The following is a 19,411-nucleotide window of genomic DNA, read 5'->3' on the forward strand; positions in this document are numbered from 1 at the left end:
ATCATCCAGGAACTGTGTGTGTAAAATGGCCTAAGGCATCTCCAGGACGGTTTGAGCTGGGGACAGAGGGTGAAGGCTTTGGGATGTGACAACTTGGCTCAGTTTCTTGAGATCAGAGGATTCCTAGGTCACCCTCAGGCCATTCCCACTTTCCTCTCTTGGAATCCCAGCCTGCTCTGACATCTTGTCCTTAAGGTTGCAGTCTCTTGACTTTGTACTTGAAGGGACTTTTTGGGTGACCTCATTCTGCCCTGCCTCATACCCTAGCACAGTCCCCCACGAGGCACATGATCTGGTGGGTGCGGGTCCTTTTTGAAAAGTTCATGGGAAAACGTTCACATCCCTTTAGTCATCCCTTCTAGTTCTAAGCACTCTCTTGGAAAGAGTTTTCCTTAGGGTTAGGGCCTGTCTTGCTAAATTTGAAAGGCATTTTGTCTTATTCATCACTACCAGGCACCCTTCATCATTTGCAGGTCACCCGTCCCCAGGGCCCCTCAGTACACACCTGTCTTCTCCCGGGTGTTACCCTCTCTGCTGGGGCTGTCTCCTTTCACCTTGGGGCCCCAGGGGGTTTCAAGTTCACTTTCCCTTGCTGCAGGACTAGAATATGTACAGGGACACAGCTGGATTGCAGGATCACCTACAAGAAGTAGATTTAGGAGCATGGGGTCCTTTGGGAATTCGGTACACAGCGCCCACCACGGCTGCAGAGTCAGTGCTCCCTGTGGGCTCCTAGGCCTTGGTGTCTGATCACCATTTGCCCCCTTTTGTTCCTTTCAAGGCTGACACCTGTCTCATCACCAGCACTTGGTGCAGACTGTGAGCTTCACTTTCCCAGTGGTGCCCCTGCTAGTTTTCTGGGCATGGCCCATACTGAGTTGGTCCTTAAGTCCTTCTGTGTGTACTGGAGAGTTTCTCTGAAGAATTGTGGGTCAAGAGCCTTGAGAAATCTACAGAGATCTTGAGAGCCCCCACTGTGTGGGCATCTTCTCCCCAGTCTCCCAGATTTGAATTCTTACATTTCCGAGACTTTAGGGTCTGGATGGATTTCCAAGATGGACTTGTATATCCTTACCTCTCTACCTGAACTGTTTCATTCTTTCAGGCACTGGATTAGTTTCTTCCCAGGTTGGGCCTCAAACTCAGGCCCTTCTCTCTCTGGCGGCCTAGGGCAGCCACTAAGGCCTCTCTCCAGATAGTGGGTTCCTCTGGCCTCGAGACCTGACCACAGGCCGGCAAAGGGGATGGTGAAAAAGAGAGGAGGAAGATAGTTGCAAAGCTTCAAGAGTTCAGTTCCCTTCCATCCATGGGGATTGTGGGGTGGGAAGGGTTTGTCCACACAGGTGTGTCCAGCTGGCCCGTGGCTGGGGCTGGCTGGTTGTGACTCTTCGTTTCATTGCCAGGCGGAGACAGCAGCAAATCGCATCTGCAAGGTGTTGGCTGTCAACCAGGAAAACGAGCAGCTCATGGAAGACTATGAGAAGCTGGCCAGTGATGTGGGTACCCCCCGGGCTCCTCTAGCCTCTAGCTCCTCCCCTGCAAGGTCCTACACACCACCCTGAGAGAAAAGGAGCCCCCAGAATCAGTACTTACAGATCATCCTGGGGCCAGGTGTGGTCTGTGATCCCCCTACAGTTACCAGCTCTGGCCTCCTTGGAAAGTAGGGAGGTGGAGGCGGGTGCCGCTTTCAGATACTGGGAACCTAGGGACACTCCTTCACTCCTGAGCACGTAGCGTTTTCATTTACCAAGTGAGAGTTGAGGTATCAGAGGCCTTGCCAGCCCGGTGTGCTGCTGTGTCTGTTTTGCTAACCAGAACAGGGTGCACCTGGTATTGAGAGAGTTTGGCTGGGAGAAATCACTGCGTGCTCATACATCACAGGTCCATTAGGGGCCGGGCTGGTACAGGCCTGTGGTTGCTGTCCTGACCTTGGCTACACTTGGGTTGAGGTTCTATTTACTTTTTTTTACAAGAATTCAGCCTTGAGCTGTTCCCCACCCGCCGGCCTCTTGACAGATCTGTGCCCAGCATAGCAAAAGCCAGTGCGTAGGCTTAAATCCCTGTCACTCCATCCTGGCTGGGTCACTATGACAGGTCTGTGAGAGCCTTGGTTACCCATCCATGGGTTGGGGGTGATCACAGCATTGGAGCCCCATGGTTCTCCTTCTAGCATCCTGGGCTATGCCTGGCACTTTGCAGGTGTTCCCCTACTTCCTGTCACCCTTCATTTCTGCTCCTTCTCTACCAGCACCCAGCCCACAGAGGACAGTCCAGGTTGTTCCTGCCTGTGCCCTTTGCAGCTATCTCCCCAGAAGCCAGCTGCTTTTCTTTTGGGCCAGAGACTCACATGCTAATACCCTTGAAAGTCCAGGGGCAAAGGAACTCAAGGAATAGTTGTTAAACTTCTCCGTGGTGTAGATGAGGAAACTGAGGCCCAAGCTATTTAGGACCTCGGCCCTGAGCTCAGATCTTTTGCCTATTGGTTGAGCTGCCTCTGGTTCCCCTGCTGGCCAGTTGGGAAAGCACCCCAGGATGGTGCTGGGGAGGCCGTCACCCATGCCCCCCTCCTCAGAAGGAAGGGATTAGGGAGGGAGGGAAGCTTGGCCCTCCTTCCAATCCTCCCTCTGCATGGCATCCTCATCCGCTGCCTCTGGCCTCCCCACCCCAGCTCCTGGAGTGGATCCGCCGCACCATCCCGTGGCTGGAGAACCGTGCACCAGAGAACACCATGCATGCCATGCAGCAGAAGCTGGAGGACTTCCGGGACTACCGGCGCCTGCACAAGCCGCCCAAGGTGCAGGAGAAGTGCCAGCTGGAGATCAACTTCAACACGCTGCAGACCAAGCTACGGCTCAGCAACCGGCCTGCCTTCATGCCCTCAGAGGGCAGGATGGTCTCGGTGAGTGCCAGTGAGCCCCAGCCCAAGATGCGGTGTGACATGAAGCAGCACCCTGGGGTAGGGGCCATTCTGCCTGCGTGCACTGCCCCAGAAGTCACTGCTCCCTTTCCGATTACCTCTCGGGCCCTGACCCAAATGCAGTGGGGCAGCCACCTCTCTCCTCTAAGCATTTGGCATCAGGCTTGTCCTAGGCTCCTGAGTATCCACCCTGGACTTCCCAGCACCACCTAGTCAGCCGAAAGCCCTGCTCACACTGAACCAAGCGGAGATGTTAGTTTTTCCTTTCATGGACTCTGAAGTACTTTTTAAAAAGCACACACACCTTTATTACCTTAAAAAAGTAATAGCTTTTTTTTGTAGGATATTTCAAAGGGATACATAAATAAGATACAGAAAATAGGAATTATTCATAATTGTACTATCCAGTATCAATATTTTAGGAAAAAAAACTTGAAAAGATGCTTTTATGTTTCTGTATCAGGAGACTCTTAAAGCATGTTTTATATAACAGGCTACCTTTAAAAAAATGTAACGCATTGTGACCCTATCTTTTTATGTTACTCATTCCCCCTTAGCCTCAGGACTTCAGGAGAAAATGTATAAGGCCAGAGAAACATGCAGAAGGATTTAATAAATTCACTTTGGCAGAGTCTTTTGTCCTGTGAAGTAAAGTGTAGCGGGCATCTTCGTCAGGACTGGAAGGGGACAGGCAAATGGATACAGTAGTGGGGAGAGGCAGGATCAGGACTCCTGAAGATGGAAAGAGGGCCTTCAGTGTGGGCATTCACTTTGGGAAACTGCAGGGGCTTTCAGGTGGCCAGAGGGGTCCCCTGGAGAAGTTGGAAAAGTGCCCTCTTGTTGGGGGGCGTTGCAGCCCTGGGATACATGGTAGAGAGAATGGCGAACAGGGCCTGTTCAGCCCAGTTGTGCTCACTGGTGACCTTGAGCTGCCTGGGGGTGGCCCTGTCTGGAGGGCCGTGTAGGTTTGCATTCAGTCCCTGCACTCTCCCCGTCTTGCCTGGTTCTCCCAGTTACTTCCCAGAGGCCTGAAGGCCTGTGGCGCCTGGTCAGCTCCAATGCCTGCTTGTGCCATCATGGCTGCTCTGGTTCCATGAATGGCCCCTGCACCTCTGCAGTTGACCAGAGTCCTGTCGGAAGCCAGAGTGGGCAGAGAAGGCTTGGACTCCTTCCCCCAGAGTCCCATACTCAGTGCCCCATAGCTGGGTAGTCCATGTGATCCAGACCCCATTACCTGCCCAGGAGATCTGGTTCTTGGGATCCCAGTGGTATGCCAGCAGTGGTGTGTGGGGCAGCCTGGTTGGCGAATGTGGGGCTGAGATGGAGCAGCTGTGGGGGGCCCACCAGGGGCTAGAGGACCTAGGCCCAAACCAGGCCCTGTCTTAACCTTGCCCTTCCCATTGCCCATCCCCACAGGACATTAACAACGCCTGGGGCTGCCTGGAGCAGGCAGAGAAGGGCTATGAGGAGTGGCTGCTGAATGAGATCCGGAGGCTGGAACGGCTGGACCACCTGGCGGAGAAGTTCCGGCAGAAGGCCTCCATCCACGAGGCCTGGACGGATGGTGAGGCCAACCCACTTCCTGCCCCCTAGGGCTCCTGGCTCTATAACTGCCCCCTACACACACATTCACACACACATGCCACCAGCCACAAGTCCTGGCTCTTGTCTCCTCTTCTCTATTACTAGTGTTCTGGGCCTTTTGCTTACCTCAGGTTCCGCATCTGTGAAGTGCGGATGGTAGTCATACCAACCTTGTAGATTCCTGAGAATTGATCACTGGGACAGGGGAAGTCCTGAGAAGAGTTCCCAGCATAGTGCAGTGTTGTATGGGTGCTGGGGTTTAATTGTTCTTGTGAGTCCTCCTGGTTTGAGTCCTCCTCCCCCTGCCCCTTAGCGGCAGCATGAACACGGGGTGGGCTTACCCTGGAGGTTGTTTCTGTGTGTGGAAAGCTTGGTTGATTTTCCCCTTGTGTCTTGGAGCACTGAGGGTGCTGTAACACATGACTGCATACTTCATGGCGGAAAGCAGCAGAAATGTATCCTCACAGCTGAGGAGGCCGGAAGCCCACACTGAGCTGTTAGCAGGGTTGCTTGCTTCTGGATCTCTGCACTTGTCCCCAGCCTGGGAGACCGCAGTCTATGGTGTTCCCCTGAGGCTGTGTCTCTCCAGTCTCTGCCTTCTACACCTGACTTTTCTCTGTCTCTGACTGACTCTCTCCTCTTCCTAGTGAAGTTCAGTCATTGGGTCTAGGGCACACGGATCCATTTAACCCCATCTTAACTGATTATGGGTGCAGGCTATTTCCAAATATTTCTAAAATACTCTGTCACATTCTGAACGAGTTGAGGAGGGCACGTTAGTCACCCTAACATAGCCTCTTTAGCGTTGTGACACTTAAATGCCAGCACATTTTCTGCTGAGTTCAGTGCCCAGCAGGTAAAATGCATTCCCCGCAGAGCAGCCCTGGACATTTCACAGGGCACCAGGGCCTTTGCCTTAGGACATGTGTGTCCCCCTTACTCTGACCTTGTGGCACTTGGAGCTCATGTCTGCTTATTGATGGTGCTGTTCCCCTCGCCATGGTGGCTTCTCTATCTGTGGATTCTCCCAGCTATGCACTGCAAGGTTAAAAGCAGTAAGCAGTTGCATCTGTACTGACCACATACAGGCTCTGGTCCTGTCATTGTATAACAGCTATTGATATAGCATTTACATTGTATTAGGTAACACAAGTGACCTAGAGACGACTTAAAGTCTCCAGGAGGACATGCACAGGTCACATGCAAGTACTGTGCCATTTACTATTAAGGACTTGAGCACCTGCAGATTTAGGTTCCTGGTGGGGATATAAGAACCAGTCCCCTGATACTGAGGGACGCTGGACACAGGAAGACCATGGAGCTACAGCAGAGAGTCTGAAATTCTGTCTTTTGGAAATTGGGCCTTGATATGTTGCCCGGGCTGGACTTGAACTCCTGGGCTCATGGGATCCTCTCACCTCAGCCTCCAGGGTAGCTTGGGACTACAGGCGTGCTGCCACCACTGTGGGTGGCTTCTAGAGCTAGGGCATGATAGCCACAGAGGAAACACAACTGGGGCAGAGGACTTCAGTAGGGTTAGGTGTCATTTTCCCCTTACACTTGTTATATCGTTACTCTTTTATGTTGTTATTTAAAGGAGAGAGAATAGAGGGAAAGAAATGCCCTACTGGGGATCACAGCCTTGCCCCCTGCAGCTCTGCCTTCTTTTCTGCGGGGCTCAGCATCCTGTGACACTGCAGATGGTGAGGGTGGCAAGTGAGCAAGGCTGGCGCGGGCCCGCCCTGTGCCCCTCCTTCACCAGGGGCTGGCAGCCGGTCACACAGGGCCTGTGGGTGGTCTCTACTCCTCTCTGCTCTCCTCCTGTGGAGACCGAAATCCAGGAAATACAAGTCCTGGCTGTGGCCCACTGAGAGGGCGGTGCCCCTAATGGTCAGAGTAAGCTCTGGCCACCAGTGGGTTTGGGGCACAGCTCTCTGATGTGCTGACAGCACTCAAAGTGATTAGAAGGGGTCCCCGCAGGCTGTTGGTGACAATAATAGTACCTGTAATTGGAGAAGTTCTGAAGGTGAGGGCCACTGAGGTGCTTGCTGTGCCCTTTTTCTGGTAGTACCACAGGGCACGGATGGCTGTGTTTCTTGCTGTTTAAAGTGAACGCTGGGCTCTGTTCTTCCCACGTCTTCCCGCATAGCCTTCCTATGTGGCCACTTTCAGATGCCCTAGGAATGTGCTATAGAGAGAAATGACTTCTTTTCCCAACCAGTCCCTGGAATGAAATGTTGTGGCTGCACATCTGGTTTCTCACACTGCATCACTGGGCAGTGGACACCTTCAGGGAAGGAACCCCCAAACTTAGAGCTCCTGGTGCCTGGAGAGCCAGGTGGCTGGGGTCCTGAAGATGTACCTGATCACCCTGACTCCTGCTCAGCTGTGGGCTCTCTCTCTGAACCTAGGCAAAGAGGCCATGTTACGGCAGAAGGACTATGAGACAGCCACCTTGTCAGAGATCAAGGCCCTGCTCAAGAAGCACGAAGCCTTCGAGAGTGACCTGGCTGCCCACCAGGACCGCGTGGAGCAGATCGCAGCCATTGCACAGGAGCTCAAGTAGGCCCACCCAATGCACCCCACTTTTGGTGCTCTGGTGCAGGGCTGGGGTGGAGCTTTGCAGCTTTGGTGGGGTTCGGGGTGGCAGTGGGGAGGGAGGTGGCATTAAGATGGTTGCAGGTAGGAAGAGGGTTGATCCAGAGGACAAGGGCTGTCTGTTCCTCCTGGTGGGGACAGAGCCGGGCACTTCCATCAGTCATTATGTGGTACTAGTGTAGGACCAGAAGATGACCAAGTCCTGGTTCCTGGCACTGGGCTTTCTCCTTGTGTCATTGGGCCTCAGGGTCAACAGAAATCGGTATCGGCCCTTGCTTGTTGAGGTAGCCACTGGAGAGCAGGACTGGCCTTCTTTGACCTCCTGTTACCTCTGGTCTCCTAAAAGCCAAGGGATCGTAGTAGCAGGAGACCCTGGTAGGGCTGCTTTAGGGAGAGGGAGAGCAAGTCCCCTAAGGAGCCTGTGTCACCTGACTTCCTCATCTCTTGCCTCCACAGTGAGCTGGACTACTACGACTCACCCAGTGTCAATGCTCGTTGCCAAAAGATCTGTGACCAGTGGGACAATCTGGGGGCCCTCACTCAGAAGCGGAGGGAAGCCCTAGAGGTAAGGGCCCTGGAGGGAGGGCAGAGCCAACACCTCTCTGCTTCTTGGTTCTCTTTGCTTTAGACGCCATGGAGCCAGGTGTAGTGGCACGGGACCCATAACCCCAGCATGGTTGAACCTAGTGTGAGCAACTTAGGGGGACCCCTGTCTCAAAAAAAAAAAAAAAAAAAGACTGGGGATATAGCTCAATGCAAAGGCCCTGAGTTTTGCCCTCAGTAGTGAGGGTTAAAAAAAAAACACACACACAGTCCATGGACTCACTGGACTGTCCTCAGCCTTGGCCTGATTGGGAGACTCACTTTGGCAAGGAATCACCTACCTGTGGAATCACATGCCTCCTTTCTTGCCCAAACCCTTTCTCACTCCCCTAGTTGAGGGCATTCAACACCCCATCCTTGGCTGTTTGACATCTTTATTGTTCAGCAATCCATTCTCTCTGGACCCTGGGCCAGGTGCCTCCAGTGAGGAGTGGGACACCCACCCAACACCAAGGACCAGTGCCCAGGGCAGTTCTTCTAAACTGGACCCACCATGAGGGTCTTGATGGGGGTGAGGTGCTCTGGAGGTCACAGTACTAAACACCCCATCTGACCCTGTTTGGCACTGCAGCGGACAGAGAAGCTGCTGGAGACCATTGACCAGCTGTACTTGGAGTATGCCAAGCGGGCTGCACCCTTCAACAACTGGATGGAGGGGGCCATGGAGGATCTGCAGGACACCTTCATCGTGCACACCATCGAGGAGATCCAGGTGTGCCACCCCCTCCCCAGGCTGCTGGCTCACACCCAAGTCACATTTCCCTATAGGGTAGACTGAGGAAACACATCCCCAAGATTTCATAGATTTGAAAAATTTGTTTTTTTTTTTTTACACGTGGTGTAACACAGAATAAAGAATAAAAGGAGTATATGAATAAGGTCTCCCTACCCCTGTACCCCCCCACTTCTCTGCATACATAGAGAAATATATTTATTTATATCCTTTTCTCTGTACCTTTTTTAAAAGATATAAAACAAGGAGCTTTTATTATATACTCTATCCTTATTCTTTAATTTTGACTTTTAACATTTATCTTGAAGCTTACTTCATATCAATTAACATCTTACTCAACCTTTATATAACTACAGAGTATTAGATTCCAGAGGTTTTACAGAGAGGACTGAGGAAGTCATTGTTGGGGAGGTCGCCCAGGGAGCAGAGATATGGGGTCACTCTTGTCCCTGATCTGACTGCCAGGTGGTAAATGGTCAGGGTGGGTGCTGTCAACCTTACCACTCCCAAAAAATGCAACTTGATTAGTTGGCTCTGGCTTCACCTTCCTGTCACCATTCTGTCTTCCTGGCTGTTGGCCATGAGATCTGATAGATACCTGCAGGTCCTGGCCTCCCTTCCTCTCCCTCCCTTTGCTCATTCTGTCCAACAGAAGCACTGGTCTATACTGATTCTTCATCCTCCTGTTTGTCCAGGGATTGACCACAGCCCATGAGCAATTCAAGGCCACCCTCCCCGATGCGGACAAGGAGCGCCTGGCCATCTTGGGCATCCACAACGAGGTGTCCAAGATTGTCCAGACCTACCACGTCAACATGGCAGGCACCAACCCCTACACAACCATCACGCCTCAGGAGATCAATGGCAAATGGGACCATGTGAGTTGGGGGGCCGGGCCTGAGGGCATAGGCTGAGTCATTACACATTTCCTGAGGGCAAGGATTTTTGTCTTCTCATTGATTTCATTTGCTTTATTGTCTCAGAATAAATACGCATTATTTGTCTCCATAGCTAGTGAATTTCTGGAACAGGTTGACATTATTCCTGTTCTGTTCTTGCCCACATTTTCCCCTCATGGGTTCTCCTCATCTGGCATAAGGGGTGGATGGCTGGCCCATCCCCAGAGTCTTGTGGTTGTTCCTGGCCCAGGTGCGACAGCTGGTGCCACGGAGGGACCAGGCTTTGACAGAGGAGCATGCCCGCCAGCAGCACAACGAGAGGCTACGCAAGCAGTTTGCAGCCCAGGCCAACGTCATCGGGCCCTGGATCCAGACCAAGATGGAGGTAGGTTCTGTGGTGGGAAGCAAACCAAGGTCTCCCTACCCTTCCCAGCAGCATCCCTGCCAACCAGCTTGCCAGTGACCTAGGCAGAACCCATGGAGAACTGAGGGCTGAACTTCTTGGGATGTGGAGCTCATGATGGAAGGCTGATGGCTGGATCCCAGTGTCTGACTGGGGAACCAAGGAGCTACTAAATATGTGACAGTCCCCCAGGAGAAGCAGCTCTCAATTTCCCAAGCCAGTTTCATTCCATGGGTGTGGCTCAGTGGCTAGGCCTCCCCTTCCTGTCACTGCTCCCCCTGCAATGGGTTTGATCAAAGAGAATGATCTTCCCAGAGCCAGAGCTTTAGCCCTCCTTAGTCTGGTGTAAAACTTTTATAGTGTGGACTAGACTGAAGGATAATGCAGAAGATCAAGAAGTCACAGCTTGTCCTGGGAGATGGCAATTGAGTTTGTGCACCTGGTGTGTGTATCCTTTCGTATGATAGTGTTTAGTATACACCTTGATGGTGCAAGCTCCATACCAAGGAGGTTGCACCCAGGCCTGATGTGCCTTGCTGGTACCACTTTTGGCCTCTCAAGGGCTGGGAAGGAAATCGAGAATCATCCTGGGGCCTCACTAGTGACCTTGGTGGCCAGGATCCACCCCTGGCCAGAGTGGGGTGATCTGACAAGGCACCTCCTTTGGATGAGCAGGAGATTGGGAGGATCTCCATTGAGATGCATGGGACCCTGGAGGACCAACTCAGCCACCTGCGGCAGTACGAAAAGAGCATCGTCAACTACAAGCCAAAGATCGACCAGCTCGAGGGAGACCACCAGCTCATCCAGGAGGCGCTCATATTCGACAACAAGCACACCAACTACACCATGGAGGTGGGTGGGGCTGGCCAGAGTCTGTCCCTGCTTCTGTCCTCTGCCTGGGCTGGGGAGGTGGGGGAGTGATTATCATCTCCCAGGGAATCTGGTCATAGTCGGAAGATGAATATGCACTTCTCTTTACCCATGAAGCCGAAGTTTTGATCCATAAGGCCTTTCAAGTGCCCTAGGGAACTTGCTGAGAATGCACATCTGTAGGCTTGGCCTCCAGAGTTCAGTTCGTTAGTCCTGGAGGGGAACTCGGGAATCTCCACTTTCATTAAGCGCCCACAGTAATTCTGATGCTGCTGGGCTCTGAGCTCTGGCTTGGGTACCTGCTTCCCAAAGGACCGCAGCTTAGTGATGGGATATGTTTGAGAAACATGTCACTAGGCACTTTTCTCACTGGATAGACAACATCGCCTGTGGTCATACAAACTAAGATAGCTATAGTGTTGCGGAGAGCACTGTCTCATATGTGACCCGTCACTGACCAGGTCATTAGGAGGCAGTTCACTGTACCTGTTACAGCGGTAAAAGCATGTGTGCATATGTGTGAACATTTATGTGTAGCTGTTTATTCTTTAATCTTTGTCACTATCAAAGCTACCTGTTCCCTAACCGACCCCCGTTGTCAAGTCGTGGTCTCCTTGCTGTCTTAGGAAGAGGCCAGCATCCTGGTCCCTTTATCCTCCAGGCCCTGCATCCTGGTAGTTTTTTCTTGGCCTGGTTCTCTTCGCTGTGGTGATCCTGTGACTCCAGGTAGAAAGCTGAGTGATTGCTCTGGCCGTGTTCAACAGTCCAGAGGAGGAAAGAGCAGGGGCGGCTTGGAGCCCAGGCCTGGGGCCCAGTTGCTGACAGGCCCCTCCCTGCCTCCAGCACATCCGTGTGGGCTGGGAGCAGCTGCTTACCACCATCGCCAGGACCATCAACGAGGTGGAGAACCAGATCCTGACCCGGGATGCCAAGGGCATCAGCCAGGAGCAGATGAATGAGTTCCGGGCCTCCTTCAACCACTTCGACCGGGTAAGAGTACACCCCTCATGCCCTTAGAGGGGCCCCTAGCCCCTGCCCCAGGGCCCTGGAGGGCACTGCCCAGGCCTAGGCTACCATGCCAGACAGGTTGTTAGGCTGTGAGGAGGAAGGAGAGGAACTATTGTCCATCTGCCTTGGCCCCTGGAGCTGGCCTTGGAAAGCCTTCTGCTGTCCCTAAACCTTACCCACTTTCCAGGGCAAAGTGCTTGTACTGGGGGTGGGTGATGGCTATCCTTACCCCTTGCTGTCCTGCTGTGAGTCAGCCTTTGGGAGTGAGGGTCTCTAGTGAAGCCCCACTGCCCCTAGCTATGAGGATTGTCCTCTGGCAGAGGAGCGATCTCCTTCCTGCCCTGCCCAGGTGGCATCTGACCTGGGTTCCCATCTCAGCTTGGGGCAGGCTGGGTTTTCAGTGGGCTGCCTCTTCCCAGTGCCCTGGGGCTGCGGTGGCCATGGTGGTTGGGGAGCATGGGGTCAGGAGCTGCCCACCCCTCCACCCGCTTCACTGCCCTCCAGGCACCTGGGTGGGCAGAGCCCTTGGGGACAGCAAGGTAGCCTGGGCACTTCTGGGGGAGCTTCTCACCCTCATGGCTCATTGTGTTCCCCTCCGCCCTGCTTTCCAGAGCAGGGCTGTGTGTACCAGGGCAGGGCCCCCTCTGGAACCTTGTCTGTGTCTAACTGTGTGCACTTTTATTTCCCCCCTCCCCGCCCCTCCACCCTCTCCATCTGCATGCCTTTGTCCCTGTGTCTCCCCACACACGCCACCCTCTACCCGGGGCATGGCCCACCCCTGCCCCTCACGACCTTCACCTCCCTGGCACCGCATGGCTCGCTGCCTGGCGCACCACGGCCCCAGGATCACTCCGGCACGCTGGGTCCCGAGGAGTTCAAAGCCTGCCTCATCAGCTTGGGTTATGATATTGGCAACGACCCCCAGGTACTTGCCTCCTGCATGGAGCACGCTCAGGGGTGACCTCCGGCGCGAGAAATAACACGTTTCTTTTTTTTCTCTTCTTTCTCTGTCTGGATCTCTCCACCCCTCTTCCCGTGGGCCACGGGGCTCATCTTCCTGCTGTCCCTGCCTGCCCCATGTCGGGCTCCTCCTTCACCTCTCCGACCTCTGACCTCGGTGTCTCACGGGAACCTGCGGGGTGCCCGCCCTCTTCTCTTCTCATCGCTCCTCATCCTGTGGACGGAATTTTGCATCTCCCTGCTCTATCTGACTTTTCCGTGGAAATTTTCCCTGGACATTCCTTCTACATTCCTCTTTCCTCCCTGACCTTCAAACCATGACCCTCCCCCTCCCCTCGGGCCACCTGTGCCCTGTCTTCCTGGCCCTGGGCTGGCCCTTCCTCCTCCACCTGTCCCTCCCTCCTCTCTGGTACCAACTGCCCCACAGAAGAAGACAGGCATGATGGACACGGATGATTTCCGAGCCTGCCTTATCTCCATGGGTTACAACATGGTAATGTAAACCTCACCCTCTGTCTGGCAGGCCTCAGCCACGAGGCAGCCGGCTCGCTGGCTGGAGAGGCCGAGTCCTCACATCATACGCCTGAGGCCCTGGTGAGGGTCGCCCTCCTGGAGAAGCCTCCAGTCCCCCGGGCTGGGGGAAGACAGCACCCTGAAAGCTGTGCCCACTCATGGGGCCTGTGTGTGACGGGGAGGCCTGGCTCATCCCCCAGTCTTTGCATGCAGGCTCACCTGGTATTCACTGTGCAGACAGGGCTCCCACTCTTCCAGGGGACAGCAGGCTGAGCCCCAGGCTGGCAGGAAGGATTGGCTGTTGGGATGGTCCATGTTTGGGATTGTCTCTGCTTCTTCATCTCCCATGAAGCCTTAGATTTCTACCTCTACTCTGCTGATGGCTCCGGCCAGGCCTGCCACCACTCTGCCATTGTCCTACACTCCGCCATAACCTTAGTGTGCCTTCCCTCATCCAGGTTTCTGAACAGGGTGCTTCATTGGGCAGTCAGGTGACTCCTGGCTATGACACAAAATGTGGTGCCCACAGGCTGCCCAGTAAGCGGGCAAGGACTGGGCTAGAAGCAGTGAACCTGAGAATCAATCCCAGTTCTGCCATAACCAGTTGTGGCCTCACATGAAGTGAAGGGAAGCTTATAGGAAGCTGTAAGGATTGAACGAAAGAATTTATCATGTGTGGTGCATGTATCTAATACTTAGAGGTGGGGGAGAACAGATTCTGGAGCCAAACTGCCTGAGTTCAAGTCTGAGATCCCTACTTACTGGCTGTGTGACCCAGGGCCAGGAGCAGCCTGTCTATGCCTCAGATGTTTCATCTATATAGTGGAGATAAAAAGATTGTATATAGTTGTTGTGAGGACAAAATGAATTAAAATACATAAGGCATTTAGAACAGTACTGGCATAGAGTACATGCTGTGTGGGCGTTAGCCAATGTTGATGTTATTGTTATAATACTAGCATTATTATTTTCTCCAAAGGGAACCCAGGCACATGTAAAGGGTGAGAGCACCAGGCTAGGTCTCCACTGTTGAGTACTAGGTCCCTATGAGACCTTCCAGGCACCCCAGGGTAGGTCAGAGGCTGCCATGCCCTCTGCCAATCACAGGTTACTGTGAGTCCCAGGGGCTTGAGTTCCATCTAAGAGACTCTCAGCAGGCCATGGGCTCACAGGCCTGGGTTGGCTGTTCCTCCAGGGAGAGGCAGAATTTGCCCGCATCATGAGCATTGTGGACCCCAACCGCCTGGGGGTAGTGACATTCCAGGCCTTCATTGACTTCATGTCCCGAGAGACGGCAGACACAGATACGGCAGACCAGGTCATGGCTTCCTTCAAGATCCTGGCTGGGGACAAGGTAGGTCTCCTGTGGCGCGGGCCCTGTGCTGGGGTGATGAACACTGGGTGGACTCTACCTGGAAGGGCTGAGATGTGAGCACCTCAACTGTCCCATTTTCTATGGTCCTATGGGGCTGCTCTTTGCTGTGCCTCTGTATGCATTTCAGCAACACCAGGGGCTCAACAGAGGTAATAGCTTAAGGGGCTCCTGCAGGGGGGTGCTACTATCAGCGGAGGACCCTTCACTTGGGAAGAAGCAATGGTGGAGAGCAGTGGAGTGGTTTGGGGTGTGGCAGGACCATGAAAAATCCCTCTGAGAGCCCCTGGAACTTAACTTTCACATCCTTTATCGTAACAGGGATCAAACTCACAACCCCACGCTTGCAAGGCAGGCGCTTATGCCACTGAGCTATATCCCCAGCCCCGACCTTTCACATCCTTCTCTCCTGCTCCCCCACTATGTTCCACAGCAAGAATGTGGAACATAGTGGGGGAGCAGGAGAGAAGCATATCTTTGTCATTTTTCTACTCTGAGCAATGGCCTGATTCTGATTTCCAAGTCTTTGGATACCTGGCAGCACCCATCTGACAATGGAAAAGTTGGTGAGGGTTGGGGGGTGGGGTGCAGAGAGGCTGTCTCTAGAGCGGCCAGAGGCCCAGCTCAAGGCTTGCCATCTGCAGTGGTCACTGGTGGGCCTGCATACTGCTCAGATTCTTAGCCATCTTTAGCCCAGGGACCTGAAGGGATCTGCTGGAGCCAGAATTTCTGTGATATGGAAAAGACTGAAGTGGAACTCAAAGAGATTTGGAGAGGAGGTACCTGTGAAATTCACAGGATAATCCTTAGGCCATCCTCTCAGAACTAAAAAGATTCAGTTATGAAAAGCGAAAGCCAAAAGTGACTATAATTCCTGAAATGTTTCTTAGATAGCAAAAGCTGAACCTACAATGTCCCTCAAGATGATTTAAATTCAAAGATACCTTCCTTAGAGTCAGAACAGCTGAGAGTTTGGAGGATACTTAGAATCCTGAGGAGGAAAACAGACCCCCAAAAGGGCCTGGTCTCTGATACAGAATGATGGGAGGACAGCCTTAGTCTTAATCCTGGGGATTCAGATGTAGAACCGTGGCTTGGGAGGTGCACTGTGATATGGGTCAGGGTCCTCTCAACCCTCAAACTCCAAAAGCAGCAGCAGCTTCCAAACCACGGAGAAGCTGGAGGGCAAGGAAGGTACCCAGGCTGAGAGTTGGCTGGAGTAGGGCAGGGCCCACACTCATGGACTGGTCAAGACTGCTGGCCGGATTTTGGATGCCCATACTGGATGCTCGTCTTCATCTACTCATTAAAATTAGACTTAAAAGTGGGCACTGAAGAGCCCATTTGAGGGTGTGAGTTTTGTGTGTCCCACCAGAATGCCTGCAGGTATTGCCTGGCACAGTGATCCTGAGGCCTCGGGTGACTCATGAGATTATAGGTGTACAATTGAGTTTGGAAAGAGGCCACAGTAGGTAAAGAAGTGCACAACAATCGGTTTTAAAATATATATTCCATACGTATATACGTATATAAACAGACACGTAGATGTCTGTTCATAGATCCAAAAGAGCTGAGAGTAAAAATGGGGCAGGCCCTGGGTACCTGACTTCCGGGGTCGGTTTACAGTCGCAGGGTTTTGCAGCAGCACCGCCCTGCTTTACGGCCGCTCGGCTTTGCGGTCCTGACCATACTTTTTCCGCAGAACTACATCACCGTGGACGAGCTGCGCCGGGAGCTTCCACCTGACCAGGCCGAGTACTGCATCGCACGAATGGCCCCGTACACCGGCCCCGATTCGGTGCCTGGTGCTCTGGACTACATGTCCTTCTCCACGGCACTGTATGGCGAGAGTGACCTCTAACCCGCCCGTGCCCCTCGCCCCTCGCCCCCTCCGCCTTGCGCCCGCCCTGCACCGCCGCTGTCCTGTTCTCCTGCCCGTTTGGTTTCAGCGCTCAGCCTCCGGCGGCGGCGGGGCAACCTAGAACCCACACGGCATCGAGTCCCCCAGCCCGCAAAGTGACAGTTTACAAGATTATTTTCTGCAAAAAAGAAAAAACGTTTAAAAATTAAAAAACAAAAAAGCAACAAAAAAATTACATATTTTATTATAGAAAAGTATTTTTTTCTCCACCAGACTTAAATGGAAAAGAGGAAAAATTAACTATTTGCACCGAAATGTTTTTGTTTTATTGTGACATAGGAAAATAACCAAGCACAAAGTTATATTCCATTCTTTTTACTGATTTTTTTTCTTGTATCTGTTTCATCTGCTGTATTCATTTTTCCGATCTCATGTCCACCTGGTGGGGGTTGGGAGTAGAGGCACATTGGTGCATGTGTGTTTGCTAGCTCACTTGTCCATTAAAATATTTTATGATATTAAAGAAAATCTTTTGAAATGGCTGTGTTTAAGGAAGATAACTTACATGGCTTCTCGTCTTTAAGTCTTTTCAGAGGTGTGGCTAGTCTCTTTATCAGTGTACTTTTAAAAAAAAAAACAACTCCCTTTTAAAAGTAGGATAAACTTGGAGGTTGTGGACGACTTTGATACTGCTTGGCACAGACCATATTAAAAACAATGCTCCCACCACAGCTCTTTGTTCGGTGCTTGCTGTTGGCTGAAAGGGTGTGTGGGGTCAGGGATGATGTGGGGGCCACTTGGTCCTACCTCTAACATGCTTTTGATTCTGCTGTGTTCTATTGTCTTACACTTGAGGTGTTTTTGTTTTGAAGAAGAAAAGCTGGTATCCTCATGGGACTGCCTTAGAAATAAGGCTACAGGGGCTGGGGATTTAGCTCAGCGGCATAAGCGCCTGCCTTGCAAGCAGGCAGTCGTGAGTTCGATCCCTGGTACCGATAAAAACGAAAAAGACAAAAAAAAAGAAATAAGGCTACATGTGAGGGACTTTAGGCCCAGCCTCCGTTTGTCCTCCCTTAGCATCAGACAGCTCCAAGATCTGTATTTCTCAGTCCTTTGGTTTTTACCATAGAGACCAGCTTAGGTGTCTGAGGGTCGTCTTACGCCTTCCTGTTTAAACTGTCCACAGAGGGGCTGGGTGTAGCTCAGTGGTAAAAGCACATGAACCCTTTTACAAGGCCCTGCATTCAGTCCCTTGCATTGAAAGAAGAAAGTCCCACAAATAACAGCCGTGCAGCGTTATCTGAACATGGAAGTTCAGAATCTCAGGCTCTGCCCCTGTCATACAGAATCAGCATCTTCATTTTTAGTAAGATCTCAAGCGGTTTGCTTTAGCTTCTCATTTTTTTCTTTTTACCCATCTTCTTCCTGAGGCTTTTATTCAAAATGCAGGCCATCAACAAGTCTTTTTTGTTTTGCTTTCAGGGATTGAACTCATGACCTCATGCTTGTCAGGCAGGCACTTATGCTGCTGAGCTAAATCCCTAGCGACCAGTGATTATTAACAGAACAGTGTAATACAGAAGCATAACAGCCTTTGAGATCCTATGGCTATGTTTGGAAATTGGGTCTGGAATCAAACAAAGAGTTCAAATCAATGCTCCCCGCCCCACTTTTTGAGTCAGAATTTCGCTATGTAGTTCAGGCTACCTGCGAACTCACTGTGTAGCCCAGACTGGTCTTGAATTTAACGCAGTCCTCTGAGTACTGGGGTTACAGATGTGCACCTCCATGCCCAGCTATGATGCCCTTTTAACATCGGTAAGCGGTGCACTACAACTCCTTTCCCTGTTAGGTAGAGATAGTGGTACTGATGTAAATTGGATCGTATAACAGAGCTCATAGAATACTAGGGATAGAAATACTAGCTGTGACCAATCTAATTTTAAACTTTGAGGCTGTCTTAACAGGATGTAATCCTTCATTAAAGGGATAAAGCCTCAACTGGAACTTACCTGGGGTGGAATCACAGGTGAGTCTTCATTGTGAGGCATTCTTTTTTTTTTTTTTTCTATACATTTTCTTTAGTGAAGAGGCATTCTTGTTTAGAGATTGATTCAGGGAGTTTCTCAAATGCTGTATCCTTGGGAAAGAAGGCCTGGACCGAAGGGCTGAAAGGAAAATGGATCTTGATTGAGGAATTGGCATTTGCTTTGGGAAGCATGCTTTAGGTTTTCCCACTGATGATGGAAAATAAGTCTCTGGTGGCTGAATTTCTGAAGAAAACCATGGGTCAAGGCAGATCCTGGTTTCCAGAGGACTGAAGTGTTTCGAGAGAGGCGGGCACATGGCCTTCTCTATTTCTGTGCAAACCTAGGAGTAAAGTGGAATGAGAGTTCAGCAGAGGGCCAGGGATTTAGCTCAGTGGCATAAGTGCCTGCCTGCCAAGTGTGAGGTTACGAGTTCGAGCTCCAGTACCAAAAAAAGGTTTTCTAAATCCTGGGGGCAAGCACTTTAATGTCTTTTTTTTTTTTTTTACTTTTTTGAGACGGGGTCTCGCTATGCAGTTCAGGCTGGCCTTGAGCTCACTTTGTAGCCCAGGCCGGTCTCGAACTTGGAACAATCCTCCCACCTTAGCCTCCTGAGTTACAGGCGTGAGCCACCACACCTGGCTAAGCACTTTAATGTCTTGATTTCCAGAGCCTTATCAGTGTTCATTTCTTAAAAATGTGTCAAGTCATTTGAACAAAAATACATGCACTGTTATTCATAATTAACTTTCACCTTATTAAAGCCTGTGTTCTTAATGCCATCACACGTGTTTGTAATACTGATAATACGTTTTTCTGTAAAAATACACTTAATGCTTTAATCAGTTACACATATGACAAGTTAAATTCCCTCTAAGACAACCCCATTTGCAAACTTCATTAAATTCCTTTAAGCATTTTAAGCCATATTTGCAAGTTGTAATAACTCTCCAGGATGTCACACTCCCAACGGAGGCATATTCAAATCCAAAGAGTGAAGTCGCACAGTTCAAAGCAATTGAAAATGTTATAAAGGTAATAAATCAAGCCCCTTGAGCAA

At 51.5% G+C, this 19,411-nt stretch overlaps 1 protein-coding gene across 8 annotated transcripts in view; it reads left to right on the forward strand.

Annotated features, from left to right (window-relative positions):
* The window catches only part of Actn1 (actinin alpha 1), a 93,058-nt gene extending 76,196 nt beyond the window's left edge, over window positions 1-16,862 (forward strand). For 3 of the 8 annotated variants that reach the window (XM_003472376.5, XM_063241072.1, XM_063241076.1), the window contains exons 9-22: window positions 1,404-1,496; window positions 2,669-2,899; window positions 4,334-4,481; window positions 6,913-7,063; window positions 7,556-7,664; window positions 8,274-8,414; window positions 9,131-9,313; window positions 9,585-9,719; window positions 10,413-10,592; window positions 11,454-11,600; window positions 12,463-12,543; window positions 13,006-13,071; window positions 14,287-14,445; window positions 16,166-16,862. In XM_003472376.5, coding sequence (XP_003472424.1) covers window positions 1,404-1,496; window positions 2,669-2,899; window positions 4,334-4,481; window positions 6,913-7,063; window positions 7,556-7,664; window positions 8,274-8,414; window positions 9,131-9,313; window positions 9,585-9,719; window positions 10,413-10,592; window positions 11,454-11,600; window positions 12,463-12,543; window positions 13,006-13,071; window positions 14,287-14,445; window positions 16,166-16,324 — 1,983 coding nt within the window. In that variant the 3' untranslated portion in view covers window positions 16,325-16,862. The remainder of the gene's footprint in view (window positions 1-1,403; window positions 1,497-2,668; window positions 2,900-4,333; window positions 4,482-6,912; window positions 7,064-7,555; window positions 7,665-8,273; window positions 8,415-9,130; window positions 9,314-9,584; window positions 9,720-10,412; window positions 10,593-11,453; window positions 11,601-12,462; window positions 12,544-13,005; window positions 13,072-14,286; window positions 14,446-16,165) is intronic. The other 5 variants (XM_063241077.1, XM_003472374.4, XM_063241073.1 and 2 more) reach the window with 2 other exon arrangements.
* Window positions 16,863-19,411: the final 2,549 nt, after the last annotated feature.

Source organism: Cavia porcellus, unplaced genomic scaffold (genome assembly GCF_034190915.1).
Source record: "Cavia porcellus strain 051 isolate PalLab524CR breed Dunkin Hartley unplaced genomic scaffold, mCavPor4.1 scaffold_31, whole genome shotgun sequence".
Lineage (NCBI taxonomy): Eukaryota > Metazoa > Chordata > Mammalia > Rodentia > Caviidae > Cavia > Cavia porcellus.